Source organism: Lissotriton vulgaris, chromosome 7 (assembly GCF_964263255.1).
Source record: "Lissotriton vulgaris chromosome 7, aLisVul1.2, whole genome shotgun sequence".
Taxonomy (NCBI): Eukaryota; Metazoa; Chordata; class Amphibia; order Caudata; family Salamandridae; genus Lissotriton; species Lissotriton vulgaris.
Window position 1 is genome coordinate 1,498,291,151 of NC_141695.1, and position 14,779 is coordinate 1,498,305,929.

Below are 14,779 nucleotides of genomic sequence, written 5' to 3' on the forward strand. Positions count from 1 at the left end.
AGTGTCATGGAGTAGAGTGTCATGGAGTAGTGTGTCATGGAGTGGAGGTTCATAGAGTGGAGAAAGGCAGAATGGGTTAGAATTTAGTGTTGTGGAGTGGCATAGAGTGTTGTGGAGGGCATAGAATGAAGTAGAGAGGTTTAGGGTGGAGTTGCATAGAGTGAAGCAGAGTGTTGTATAGTGGAGGGACATAGATTAGAGGGTTATAGAGTGTAGTGTTGTAGAGTGTAGTGACAGAGTACTGTGTCATTGAGTTGGGTTGCGTAGAGTGGAGTTTGCATGGTGTGGTACCACACTGCCATTACAGACAACACATTTTCAAATGAAATTACCATTACATTTTCAAAGACGCACAAACAATGCTGTGTGTAGATTGGCATCACCTAGGAAATTGATTTGTTTCAATCGTATTCAACTATTTGTTTCTACCACACTTCAGATTTGTTTTTAAATGTACTGCATTTGTGGGTTCCTAATTCTGATATATTCTGACATATTTCTACAGTTCATTTACTGGCATTTAAATTTTGTTTTGCGCTAGAAAACAAATGACATCCTACAACATTTCCCACCCCAAGTACCCAGCAAGATTGTCACATAAATCTTCTCACTTTGCAGTCAGAGAAAGAAAAGTAAACACCAACCACCCTCAGAAGACAGAGACCAACATTTGGTCTCTGTCTTTGCATGTACAGCAAATGTTGGTAGATAAAAACAAATGTGAAGATTTATTAATTAATTTCTGAGCTAGGGCATAGACATGAAATTGAGGTGAAGGTTTGTTTAACTTGAGCTATTAGTAAAGAACACAGCCAAAATAAACAAGCTCTTTGACAGAACATTTTTCCTCACAGGCATGTGAGATTTATGAACTAGGGCAAAAGATAACGAGAATCAGTCAAACAGAATGACAAACGACATGTAACCTCTTCCAAGAAACACAGCATGCTTACTGCTTCATAAACTAGCTTTTAAACTTTCAGGGAAACTGAAAACACATTTTCTCTCGTGGAGTCCCTCATGATAAAGGAAAAAAAGAGTTCTTAGAAAGTTAGCACTTGTGGAAGAATATAAGAAACCAATAGGGGAGGTGGTAATCTGGATATGCTAGAAAGATTAAAATAAATAAAGACAGCAAATAGAAGGCAAGCAACTGTGAGTTACAAAAAAGAAAGCTAATGGTAAGCAATAAGTGGGATGCATGTATTCCCAGAGAAGCTTTCAGAATGCCCCCAAGAAGTCTCTCACAACCAGACAGCTGTGCTTCCACCTAAAAATGACTATGAACACCACTATACCATTACACGTAATCCTATGACATATTCTTTGAGTTAATTGGTATATTGGAGGACGGTGATAGTGTCTACTTTTGCCCCGCACGCCGCATGACTCTGTGCTCTCTCTGACCTAGGAACAACCTAAAACGCTATTTGGAACCTTTTGATATACTGTATGGTATTTTAACTGCGTCACTCTACTTTAATACTACCAGTTGTTTTTATCGCGCATTGTACATTGCATTGTACTTGGCTCATGTGTTGCCTCTCCACATACTCTTTGCCTGCCTTCTGCTCCGGTCCGCCACAGCGTTAGTTGCCGATTGAGCGGAGAGCAGAAGACCGTCGCCCTTCCTGGTCAGGTACTTACGGGCAGGCAGTTGTTTCCCAGACTCCCCTGCCTACTTAAGCTCATGCTGGAGCGGCCGCGCAGTAGGCGTGCCGCTGGCACACCAAAGGCGCGCTAAAGGCAAGCCTGTCTGTGCCCGTCTGCGCATGGACAATGCCAGACGCTAGACATGCTGACGGTTTGGCTGCCAAGCAACGGCCTTATTCATGGAACATTCTCATTGATATCCGTAAGGGCATCCATCATTGTACATATCATCCTGAGGCTCCCTTGGAAGGTCCTTTTGTTTGTACTTCTTGTGGTTTCAAGTCTTTGGCAATCGCTAGTCCTGAGTGCACTCCCTCGCCTTCTATTAGGCTTCTTAGTCTCAATTGTCGCTCGTTGGTCAAACAATTTGCCGACGTGTTTGACCTAATTCAGGATGAGGCCCTACATTCTTTTTTTAACTAAGACATAGCTCACTGCTTACACCGAGGCAGAGCCTAACCTGGCACTGCCCCATGGATATGCCATTAAAACACTTAATAGAGAAGTTAGGCGTGGTGGCATTGCTATTATTTTCAAAAGTGGAATTACCTGTACCCTGATCAAAGAAAGCATTGTAGACTCTGAATGTGCACTGTTTAACATTTTTGTTAAGGCTAACTTGACCCTTTCGGGCCTCCTGATTTATCGCCCCTCAGGGCCTTCTAAAGGTTTTATGGAAGCTCTTGTCACTACATCGGTGCTGTTGGCTACTAGGCTGAACAACTTTAACATTGGTGGGGACCTTAACCTGCACTTGGAAGCAAGTCAAGATAGGGAGATCAGTCATTTTCTTGCGGACCTTGCAGCCTTCCAACTTATACAATATGCCCTTAACTGTACTCATTCTGCAGGCCATCTGTTAGACCCTTTCTTCTCGAACTTATCCGCTCTCACAGATAGCCCTCTCATCCCCATGAGCTGGTCCAATCACTATCTGGTGTCATTGACACTACAGGGAATAGGCCCTTTTCAAGAGGCCCTTCGGAAATCCATTCTAAAACACCCCTGGCATAAGTTGGACGCTGTTCACTTCCGTGACCTTCTCCTTTGCTCAAAGGCCTAACCTTCCCAACAATCTGGATCGGGCTAACATTATCCTGTCAGACTGGCTCTCGCAGACTCTTGACACTCTGATCCCAGCTAAGATGTCCCACAGCTGTAGAACACAATCCAGCCCATGGTTTAATGACAAACTGGCTCAGGCTAGGAGGGCTTGCAAAGCCCTGGAAAGGGCTTGGAGAAGACAGTGTGACCCTATACTGAAATTACAATACTGGGCAGCTTTTAACCAATACCACAAGTCTATTCTGAAAGAAAAGAGCTGACTTTTTTGCGGAGAAAATTAAAAACAGGAGCAACCCCACTAAATGTTTATTTTCCTTACTTAAGGACCTTAAATCATCTGGGCAACGTATGTCATCCCCTTTCACTTCCAAGAAGCAATGTAAGATTCTTGCTGCCTTTTTCATTAAAATGGTGGATGATATTTATAAAGCCTTTCTACACACAGTGCCTCCAATAGGTCAGCCTATCCCCATGGCTGCTACTGGCCCATCACTTTCCACCTTTCCTGAGCTTTCCCAGGAAACCATGCGGCTTATTTGTGACAAACTTAAATTCGGATCTCCGGCTGATCCCCTCAAACCTGACCAATTTAAGATCTTTTTACCGCAGCTATCACCCGTGTTCTGTGAACTCATAAATTTGTCTCTATCCTCTGCTGTGGGCCCCACTGCCTGGAAACATGCTAAAGTGATCCCACTCCTCAAAAAACCCACATTAGAGGACTACAAGCCAGTAAATTTCCGTCCCATCTCCCCCCTCCCTTTGACAGCCAAGATCACCGAAGCCCACAATAATTCCATCCTTACCAACTATATCGAACTAATAACTTATTGGACCCCTCTCAGAACAGTGTCCGTCCACAACACAGTACAGAATCTGCCCTTCTAGTGGTCATGGAACGCCTGCGGCTTACACTGGATTTTGGAGGAACTTCTACCCTGATCCTATTGGACTTAAGTGCTGCATTTGATACAGTATACCGCCAAATTCTTTTGCAGCCCTTAGAGGACATTGGCATCTGTGGCCCGGCCTTGGGGTGGCTCTCTTCATTTCTTTCGGAGAGATCCTTCCAAGTGATCGCCCCCTCTTTTTTCTCTCTGACGCACAGTGTGCACCAAGGGGTCCTGCCGGGCTCAATTCAAAGAGGACTTAACAGTGGCCGCTGACTGGATGACATCGAACTGCCTCCAACTAAACACCACCAAATCCGAAATCCTGCTGTTGGGGAAAACACTCATCTGTGGAGTGAGCAATGGTGGCCTTCCGCCCTTGGCTCCCCACCTACACCCTAACAGACGGTCAAACACCTGGGTGTTTTGATGGATACGGAACTCACCTTCCAGACCCAAACCAAGGCAGTGGCAGGAGTCTGTTTCGGCCTCCTTCATGGTCTCAAACCTTGGTTGGGCTTCTTTGAGGCTAATACTCAGCAGGTCATTATCCAGGCCACTATATTATCTAGGTTGGATTACGCTAGCGCTCTGTATTTAGCGGTTACCAGAGCAGAGATACAGCGCCTCCAAAGAATACAGAATGCGGCCAGCCGACTACTGTTTGGGCTTCCCAAGACCTGTCACACTTTAGAGTTTATCAATAGACTTCATTGGCTCCCAGTGGAGAAGCATGTTCTTTTTAAAGCTCTGTGCATTGCCCACCGAAGTCTAAATGCTCAGTCCCATGAAATCCTACCAGATCTCCTCATACCTTACACTCCCACTCGTCTCTTGCGTTCTTTAAACCGGCATCTGGCGTCCGTCCCGCGGGTTAAGAGAGCCAGAGCTGGAGGACGCTTTTTCCGAGCTGTGGACATCAAACTCTGAAACTCCTTTCTAGTGAGTATCAGAAGCCTTCAAAATCATGCTGTTTTCCACAAGGCCATAAAATCTCATATTTTCTCTAAATAATCATTTGCAGCGTTTTCAGCGCTGTCACCTATCTTTTGTCTGAGCTTAGCGCTGCGATGTCCCTTGGCTGGGGCAGCCATGCGATCTATAAACTGTATAACATTGCTTATTTCGTTTTGTATTGAAATTCATGGAAAAATAGAATAAGACGGATGTCTTACCTAGGACTCAAACCGGCCATAGTACAGTGCCTTAAAAGTGGAAAGGTAAGTGACTATACAATAGCTTTAGGTATTTGGGCTCTGAGAGGAAAGACACGTTAAGCATCTGTTGGCTGAGAATATTCAGGGGAGCTTGGAACATACTGAGGTCTTATGCCACAAAGAGAATCATTTATGGCAAATATTGGTGTTATTTAAATTGTGTTAGTTGCTAAGTTCCTCTATGTGATCAATGCCTTCCAGTCCTTCTACTAAGAATGTGTGCTCAATGCACACAGGTTTTTTCACTTTTTTTTGTGGGTGTGGTAAAAAAAGAACATTGTTTCTGGTTCTTTCTTGAAAACGAGTAGAAGAAAAGATAGGTTTTTTTTTTTTAAATGTCACTTGCAGATTTTCTATAAGCTCTTTCAAATAGCCAGGTCTTAAGGAGGCGTTTAAAGGTCTGTTCTTCCTTTTAACTCCCGAAGGTGCAGATGGGGGGGGGGGGGGGGAATTCCAAGCAGAGGCAACGAGAAAGAGGAACCACACTATTTATTCCTTATAGATCTCATAACCACTGCCAACAGAGCTTCGGAGGACCGTAGAGATTAAACTGGGATATACGGTCTGATCCGGTTACCTTTTTGGTGAAACGCCCTGTGTGTCAGCAGGAGCCCTTTAAACCGGACTCTCTCCTTAATGGGAAGCCAGTGAAGGTCTTTGAGATGCTGCTGCATGTCACTCCTTTTTGACACTTTCAACAAAAGCCAAGCTGAAGCCTTCTGACTAACTGCAGTTTTCTCAGTTGGTAAGATCGAAGGCCCCAAAGCAAAATATTCACATAGTCCAGATGGGACATGATTAGCGCATGAACTACCATTTTCTGATGATGCTCGGGTAACAGATACAAACATTTCTTTAGAGACTTCAAAAGGCAATAGCAAACGCCCACCACCCTTTCAACCCGAGCCCTAAATGCAGTCAAGTTACCAAATTTCACCCCCAAGTTTCTCACGAAGGGGGCTGAAGGGGTAGGGAACTGACTGGGTCGGTATTGACCATTCTGCAGCAGCGGCAGAGAACCAAACAACAAAATCCCAATTTTTCTGGAATTTCAAAGAAGATTACTTAGGTACCTCCAGCGGAACACAGCTGAAAGACAAGTCTTGAATTTGTCCAGGGAATTCAGCATGTTCTTATACAGCATGAGGACAGTTTGGGGGTCGTCAGCGGAGGACACCACCTGCGGGCCGTAAGATTCAATTAGCGATGCGAGAGGAGCCATATAAACATTAAACAACGTGGGGCTCAGTGCAGAGCCCTGGGGGCTCTAAACTCAAGGGGCTATGGTTTCAAAGAACGGGGTGCCATCTAGACTCCTTGGCTGCAGTCTGATAAATATTTGACCCAGGCAAGAGCAGAACCACCAAAACCAATATTTCCCAATCGTACGAAGATAGGGTGGGATACGGTGTCAAAAGCTATAGATAAATTGAGAAGAAGCAAAGCAACCTGCTTCCCCATATCCACTGCCAGCTTAATGGTCTCTGAGACCTCAACGAGTGTTGATTCTGTACTGAAACCTGATCTGAAACCCGATTGGGAAGGATGTATTAACTGGTGCTGTTCCAAGTATTCAGACAGGAGCCGTTTGACCCACTTCTGCAAGATTCACGAACAAGCTAGTAATAACCAAATGAGTCTGAAGTTAGCCAAGACAGACGTGTCAGCAGATGTTTTTTTAGCAAGGGAATTAGCTTGGCCTGTTTCCAACATCTCAGCGCAGTAGCTGAACTTAGGGAGCCTTTCAGCATACAGTTTAGGGTAGGGTTAACAGCTGAACAGTTAGCCGCAAGAACGAGAGGAGGGCAAGGATTGTAGGGAGCCCCCAATTTACAGGCTTTTAGAGCTTGTTCTGAGTCTTGCAGCGTAATCGGACTAAATTAATGAAGGCAACAGACCACGGACTGGACAGGAGATGCCAGTAATTCATTAGGCGCATCTGTCTCTGAGGGGCCATCTATTCCCTTCAGAGCGTCAAAATATCTCTGATTTTGGGCACAGATCATAGAAAAGGCATCTAAAGGAAATTGAAGTTCCTCCCGATGAGTTAATTTATTTGCGTTTTGAAAACATCTTTGGATCTACATCTGGGGTCTGCTAACTGTCTTGCAAAGAAGTACGCTTGAGCCCTTTTCATAGCCTGATGACAGGCCTAAAATGCACTTTTAAAGAGACCCTTATCCTCTGGTCGATAAGCCTTTCTCCAACCTCTTTCCAATTTTTTGTACTGCTCATGCTGACTCCTAAGCTCATCATTGAACCACGACGCAAGTCTGCCCTTGGCTGAGCTAGAAGTTTCCTTCATTGGAGCCACAGTGTTAGCCATCTGTAAGAGCCAGTTATTAACTGACTGAGAATCAACTTCAATATCCCCGCTCTCTTCCCCGGATATGTAATCATTTGATTTCACGCAATGCTGTGAGAGTTGTGTATTTTGGATAACTTATGCTATGCTTTTTGACTTGTCTCAATCAATCAATCAATAAAACTTTATTCGGTTTACAAAGTAGAAAACCATAAAAGATTACAGAACTCCAAAATGAACAGGGAATATACATTTCCTAATCATAGTACACCTCAAACATATTAAAAAGTATGCAAATGCCTTATATAGAAATTATTCAAAAGCTCTATAATTACAGCTTGGATGGGACCACCGGCTAATAAAAAGAGTGACCAAAATTACAGTTGAGTGGATCAACCGGCTAAGATGACCATGGGACCTCAGCATTAAGTTACAAGTAAAACAGCCACTAAATAAAAAATTTAATTTTCATACATTTTCTGTACCTCAGCGAACATTTCAAAAATCCAACCACAAATGGAATACATTTGGGCTCTAACATTTGTAAAAAATAAGCTGAGCTAGAACTTTCCTTCATTGGAGCCACAGTGTTAGCCATCTGTACGCGCCAGTTTTTAACTGACTGAGCATCAACTTCAATATCCCTGCTCTCTTCCCCGGATATGTAATAATTTCACGCAATGCTGTGAGGGTTGTGTATTTTGGATAACTTATGTTATGCTTTTTGACTTGTCTCAATATTGTTGGGAATAGAGATGACTAAGCAATACAATTTTGAAAATATTTTAACTATAGATATTAGACTGGAAACAAAAGAGAATTTTCTTTTTTTACTGAGTTTTATATAGCGCAAACTTGACCCGAAGGTATCGGGTATCAGAGCGCTTTACACAATCACCAGTTGCGTTACATGAGGACACATACATTTAAAAAAAAAAAAAAAAAGAATTCAGGCACGGGGAGATGAAGTGATTTGCCCAGAATCACAGGATGTTCATCGTCATTGCCCAGACTGGAACTAGGTTGCCCAGATTCGAGGTCGACCGCCCTAGCCGTTAGGCTAACTCCTCTCTCCAATTGTTACCTATTTTGAATGATACAATTATGGAAGAGTTGTATGAAGAAAGTGAGCTTTTTTTGCATTTTGAAGCGTCCCTGTTGAACAATCATGTGCTTAAAATGTATAACAAAAATGAATAGGAAAAGGTGGAGTTATCAATGAACTGGAATGCTGAAAGATGGAAGGGTAAAATGATTCTTGGTGCATTTGATGTGTGTTTGATGGTTTAACTATGAGCTTGATTTTGTTTACTTTCAAAGTGATTGCTTGGTTCATTATGTTTGATGCCTGTTTGGTGGTTTAATTATGAGCCTGATGGATAAAAGAAATATAGATATGATCAACTATTATAGTTGTTTCACATGCAGTCTGTGGAGATAAATGTTGCTTTCTCAGACCCACGAACTTTGTTCTCCTTGCTGAAATTACATACTGTGTTGTCAAGTTAATGGCATAAGTAACACAATATAACACGTGTATTTGTAAAGTGCATGCTCACCCGTGGGCATCTTGGTGCTGAATAACAGATGTTTATTGTTACCCAACTCAATGGTACTCATTTTAGGTGGAGTACCTAATTGTCCAGTTTCCTGTCTTTGAATCAATAGGATCATGAAGGTATATTATTGTATCACAGAGTAGTTCATACACTATCACTCGACTAACATAGGCATAACATGTTTACTTTGGATAATGTGTTGATTCAATAACATTTCTGAGTTGAGCAACAGTTCCTAGAATAACTTGGCAAAGCCATGGCTCTCGAAAGGGTTGTTTTAGAACAATGAATGCATTCAGCGCGCACACATTGCTCATGTTGCAAGTCTAAACCAATGAGAAGGTGGGGAAAGGGCTTGAAGGACTAGTTCCCAGCAGAGATGCTGTATAAATGTGGGTTTCGGCTGATTCAAAATTAGATGCATCTTTCTATGAGAAAAGCAGAGCTCCCATCCCTCAGAGACACCACCACCCCAGTGTGGTCAGCCGAATAAATAAGAATGAGGAGGTGCGGATTTCTATGCGGGGAGCCACAATTTTATAAATATCTTACTGGATTTGCAAGTGGTGAGAATTATCTATACCTTAAAAAAAAGTAATGCGCTGACCTGAAGGGCAATTTCAAAATTCCCTGCACTTGAATAGAAAATAGATGTTGGGAATCTGTGATTGTGGAGAACGTGCCTTGATACCCTCCGGTATACCCTGTGAAGAACGCGCCTGGATACCCTGACAGATACCCTCCGATATAAACTGTGTAGAACACACCTGGATACCCGGACAGATACCCTCCGATATAAACTGTGTAGGACACGCCTGGATACCCTGACAAACACCCTCCGAAATACCCTGTGGAGAACGCGCCTGTATACCCTGACGGATACCCTCCGATATAAACTGTGTAGAACACGCCTGGATACCCTGACAGAAACCCTCCGAAATACCCTGTGGAGAACGCGCCTGTATACCCTGACGGATACCCTCCGATATAAACTGTGTAGAACACGCATGGATACCCTGACAGATACCCTCCGAAATACCCTGTGGAGAACGCGCCTGTATACCCTGACAGATACCCTCCGATATAAACTGTGTAGAACACGCCTGGATACCCTCCGAAATACCCTGTGGAGAACGCGCCTGTATACCCTGACAGATACCCTCCGATATAAACTGTGTAGAACATGCCTAGATACCCTGACAGATACCCTCCGAAATACCCTGTGGAGAACGCGCTTGTATACCCTGACAGATACCCTCCGATATAAACTGTGTAGAACACGCCTGGATACCCTGGCAGATACTCTCCGAAATACCCTGTGGAGAACGCGCCTGTATACCCTGACGGATACCCTCCGGTATACCCTGTGGAGAAAGCGCCTGGGTACCCTCACGGGTGACAAGTAGTGCTCTACAAATCAACTGATTGATTGGTTGATTGAACACATATATATTTGCTACACATAAGACCTGGGCAGCAAAATCAAATAACTATGCTCGGAGCTACGGGAGATAAAACCAGGGCAAAAGTCCTAAAAAGAGAAGTGGGGGGGGGCGCTGTCACCGGAAGTGACGTCACAACAGGAAATGGCATCACGAAATGTGCGCTTCGATCTCGTCCCAGAGAGGTCAAAGAGTGAAGTCCAGCTGTTTATTAGGGGGGACGGCGTCCACCCGGTAAAATAAGTGGGGGGACGCCGTCCACCCGCGTGGTACCCCGACTCGAGCCCTTGATACAACACACCCCTGAAAGGACATTATGAATTTAAGTATCTGGAGAGCGCTCAGACTGCCAACCAATCAACTCAAAACAGGAAATTTAACTCAAAGCTTTAGTCCAATGGAAAGACACAGTAAGATAACCATGAAGAGGCCCAGTCAATGGTCAAATGTTGTTCCGAAGGGATCAGCACAAGGAGAGCAAGTTCAGAGATTTTTAGAAGCTCAACATTTCCCACACTACTTACGTGGTAAAAGAATGTGAACCGGACACAGTCCCAGACATGTTGTCAGATAAACAGTCATGCCCCACAGACCATGAAATGGAAGAAACTGAGCATGCACTGATTGAGGTGTACAGAGACCAATATTTAGAGAGTGGAGCAAACAGGGCACGCTAAGCCGCTTTGCTTATGGCGAAGGGCGAGGTTTGTGTAAACAGAACCCAATTTTCAGAAACACTACTAGTTGGAACTTCACTTTAATGCCGTCTCTTCGCCTAAACAGCCTTCTTTCTGCTGCTAAATGAACAGAATTTTAGAAAAAATGCGTCTGTGCGACACCGGTAACATTACGCTGAATGTAAATGTATGTGGTGAAGGTTAACACAGGACATTTCACAACAGAAACCAACAAAGGCGCCCGACAGTACCAGACTCATCCGCCTCGGAAGAGGCTGCGGCGCATCTAGAGACGCCGCGGAGAAGCAGTCCGGGTCCGGCAGTGAAAATGTCGGCGATGGCGAGTTGGAGTGGGAGCTTCTTTGGTTGCTGTGTCTGTGATGAAAGTAGGACTCGGATTTCTTCTGAACACCTGAAACAAAACAAGGTCATCTCTTAGTTTTCAACACGCAATGGAGGCTTTTTTGCATTATGTACATATAACATTCACTCAAACGACTTCACTTCTATTTTGCCGGATTGTGAGAGAACCTGTCTGGTTTCTCATTATGGGCCTCATTCCAGTTGGCCGGATTGCGGGCAGGGATACAGGAGGGCAAAAATCTCCGATGCCCGCGATCTCTGAACCTAAATACGGGTAGTATGAGCTGTAATCCCCCCAATAGGTATCAACCATGCAGATATGGTAATACCGGAATCAATCTGCATGTGTTCCCCTATACTGGGGGCTATTTCAAAGACATTTTCTGCCTGTTACTAGCGCTCGGGGTCAAGGAAAAGAAGTCCGGTACAGGGGAGTCTCTGGCCCGAGCTGCTCTCCCTCTACTGCTGGTGGGGTGGGTGTGGGAACTGCTCTATCTCTACTGCTAGTGTGGAAGGTGTATGAGCTGCTCTCTCTCTACTGCTGGTGGGGTGGGCGTGGGAGCTGTCTCTCTCTACTGCTGGTGAGGTGGGTGTGGGAACTGCTCTATCTCTACTGCTGGTGGGGTGGGCGTGGGAGCTGTCTCTCTCTACTGCTGGTGAGGTGGGTGTGGGAACTGCTCTATCTCTACTGCTAGTGTGGAAGGTGTAGGAGCTGCTCTCTCTCTACTGCGGGGGGGGGGGGGTGGGCGTGGGAGCTGCTCTCTCTCTACTGCTGGTGGGGTGGGAACTGCTCTCTACTGCTAGTGTGGAAGGTGTAGGAGCTGCTCTCTCTCTACTGCTGGTGGGGTGGGCGTGGGAGCTGTCTCTCTCTACTGCTGGTGGGGTGGGTGTGGGAACTGCTCTCTCTCTACTGCTAGTGTGGAAGGTGTAGGAGCTGCTCTCTCTCTACTGCTGGTGGGGTGGGCGTGGGAGCTGCTCTCCCTCTACTGCTGGTGGGGTGGGCGTGGGAGCTGCTCTCCCTCTACTGCTGGTGGGGTGGGTGTGGGAACTGCTCTCTCTCTCTACTGCTAGTGTGGAAGGTGTAGGAGCTGCTCTCTCTCTACTGCTGGTGGGGTGGGCGTGGGAGGTGTCTCTCTCTACTGCTGGCGGGGTGGGCGTGGGAGCTGTCTCTCTCTACTGCTGGTGGGGTGGGTGTGGGAACTGCTCTATCTCTATTGCTAGTGTGGAAGGTGTAGGAGCTGCTCTCTCTCTACTGCTGGTGGGGTGGGCGTGGGAGCTGTCTCTCTCTACTGCTGGTGGGGTGGGCGTGGGAGCTGTCTCTCTCTACTGCTGGTGGGGTGGGTGTGGGAACTGCTCTCTCTCTACTGCTAGTGTGGAAGGTGTAGGAACTGCTCTCTACTGCTGGTGGGGTGGGCGTGGGAGGTGTCTCTCTCTACTGCTGGCGGGGTGGGCGTGGGAGTTGTCTCTCTACTGCTGGTGGGGTGGGTGTGGGAACTGCTCTATCTCTATTGCTAGTGTGGAAGGTGTAGGAGCTGCTCTCTCTCTACTGCTGGTGGGGTGGGCGTGGGAGCTGTCTCTCTCTACTGCTGGTGGGGTGGGCGTGGGAGCTGTCTCTCTCTACTGCTGGTGGGGTGGGTGTGGGAACTGCCTCTCTCTACTGCTAGTGTGGAAGGTGTAGGAGCTGCTCTCTCTCTACTGGTGGTGGGGTGGGCGTGGGAGCTGCTCTCTCTCTACTGGTGGTGGGGTGGGCGTGGGAGCGGTCTCTCTCTACTGCTGGTGGGGTGGGCGTGGGAGCTGCTCTCCCTCTACTGCTGGTGGGGTGGGTGTGGGAACTGCTCTCTCTCTCTACTGCTAGTGTGGAAGGTGTAGGAGCTACTCTCTCTCTACTGCTGGTGGGGTGGGCGTGGGAGCTGTCTCTCTCTACTGCTGGTGGGGTGGGTGTGGTAACTGCTCTATCTCTACTGCTAGTGTGGAAGGTGTAGGAGCTGCTCTCTCTCTACTGCTGGTGGGGTGGGCGTGGGAGCTGTCTCTCTCTACTGCTGGTGGGGTGGGCGTGGGAGATGCTCTCCCTCTACTGCTGGTGGGGTGGGTGTGAGAACTGCTCTCTCTCTCTACTGCTAGTGTGGAAGGTGTAGGAGCTGCTCTCTCTACTACTGGTGGGGTGGGCGTGGGAGCTGTCTCTCTCTACTGCGGGTGGGCGTGGGAGCTGCTCTCTCTCTACTGCTGGTGGGGTGGGTGTGGGAACTGCTCTATCTCTACTGCTAGTGTGGAAGGTGTAGGAGCTGCTCTCTCTCTACTGCCGGGGTGGTGGGCGTGGGAGCTGCTCTCTCTCTACTGCTGGTGGGGTGGGAACTGCTCTCTACTGCTAGTGTGGAAGGTGTAGGAGCTGCTCTCTCTCTACTGCTGGTGGGGTGGGCGTGGGAGGTGTCTCTCTTTACTGCTGGTGGGGTGGGCGTGGGAGCTGCTCTCTCTCTACTGCTGGTGGGGTGGGTGTGGGAACTGCTCTCTCTCTACTGCTAGTGTGGAAGGCGTGGGAGCTGCTCTCTCTCTACTGCTGGTGGGGTGGGTGTGGGAACTGCTCTCTTCCACTGCTAGTGTCGAAGGAGTAGGAGCTGCTCTCTCTCTACTGCTAGTGTGGACGGCGTAGGAGCTGCTCTCTCTCTACTGCTGGTGGGGAAGGGGTAGGAACTACTCCCTCTCTACTGCTGGTGGGGTGGGTGTGGGAACTGCTCTCTCTCTCTACTGCTGTTGGGGTGGGTGTGGGAACTGCTCTCTCTCTACTGCTAGTGGGGTGGGCGTGGGAGCTGTCTCTCTCTACTGCTGGTGGAGTGGGCTTGGGAGCTGCTCTCCCTCTACTGCTGGTGGGGTGGGCGTGGGAGCTGCTCTCCCTCTACTGCTGGTGGGGTGGGTGTGGGAACGGCTCTCTCTCTCTACTGCTAGTGTGGAAGGCGTAGGAGCTGCTCTCTCTCTACTGCTGGTGGGGTGGGTGTGGGAACTGCTCTCTCTCCACTGCTAGTGTGGAAGGTGTAGGAGCTGCTCTCTCTCTACTGCTAGTGTGGAAGGCGTAGGAGCTGCTCTCTCTCTACTGCTGGTGGGGTGGGTGTGGGAACTGCTCTCTCTCTACTGCTAGTGCGGAAGGCGTAGGAGCTGCTCTCTCTCTACTGCTGGTGGTGTGGGAACTGCTTTTTTTCTGCTGCTGGTTGGGTGGTGCGGGAGCTGCCCTGTCTCTCTACTGATGGTGGGGAAGCCATAGGAGCTGCTCTCTCTCTCTCTACTGCTGGCGAGGCGGGTGTGGGAACTGCTCTCTCTCTACTGCTAGTGTGGATGGCGTTGGAGCTGCTCTCGCTCTACTCCTGGTGCGGCGGGTGTAGGAGCTGCTCACTCTCTCTACTGCTGGAGAGGTGGGCGTGGGAGCTGCTCTCTCTCTACTGCTAGTGTGGAAGGCGTAGGAGCTGCTCTCTCTCTACTGCTGGTGGGGCGGGTGTAGGAGCTGCTCACTCTCTTTGCTGCTGGAGGGGCAGGCGTGGGAGCTGCTCTCTCTCTACTGCTAGTGTGGAAGGTATAGGAGCTGCTCTCTCTCTACTGCTGGTGGGGCCGGTGTAGGAGCT

At 47.5% G+C, this 14,779-nt stretch overlaps 1 protein-coding gene across 1 annotated transcript in view; it reads right to left on the bottom strand.

Annotated features, from left to right (window-relative positions):
* LOC147705870 (arf-GAP with SH3 domain, ANK repeat and PH domain-containing protein 1-like) overlaps positions 1-14,779 on the bottom strand; it is a 1,082,966-nt gene that overhangs the window by 33,062 nt on the left and 1,035,125 nt on the right. The window contains exon 27 of the mRNA XM_086932322.1: positions 11,060-11,220. Within this exon, the coding sequence (XP_086788448.1) occupies positions 11,060-11,220 (161 nt within the window). The remainder of the gene's footprint in view (positions 1-11,059; positions 11,221-14,779) is intronic.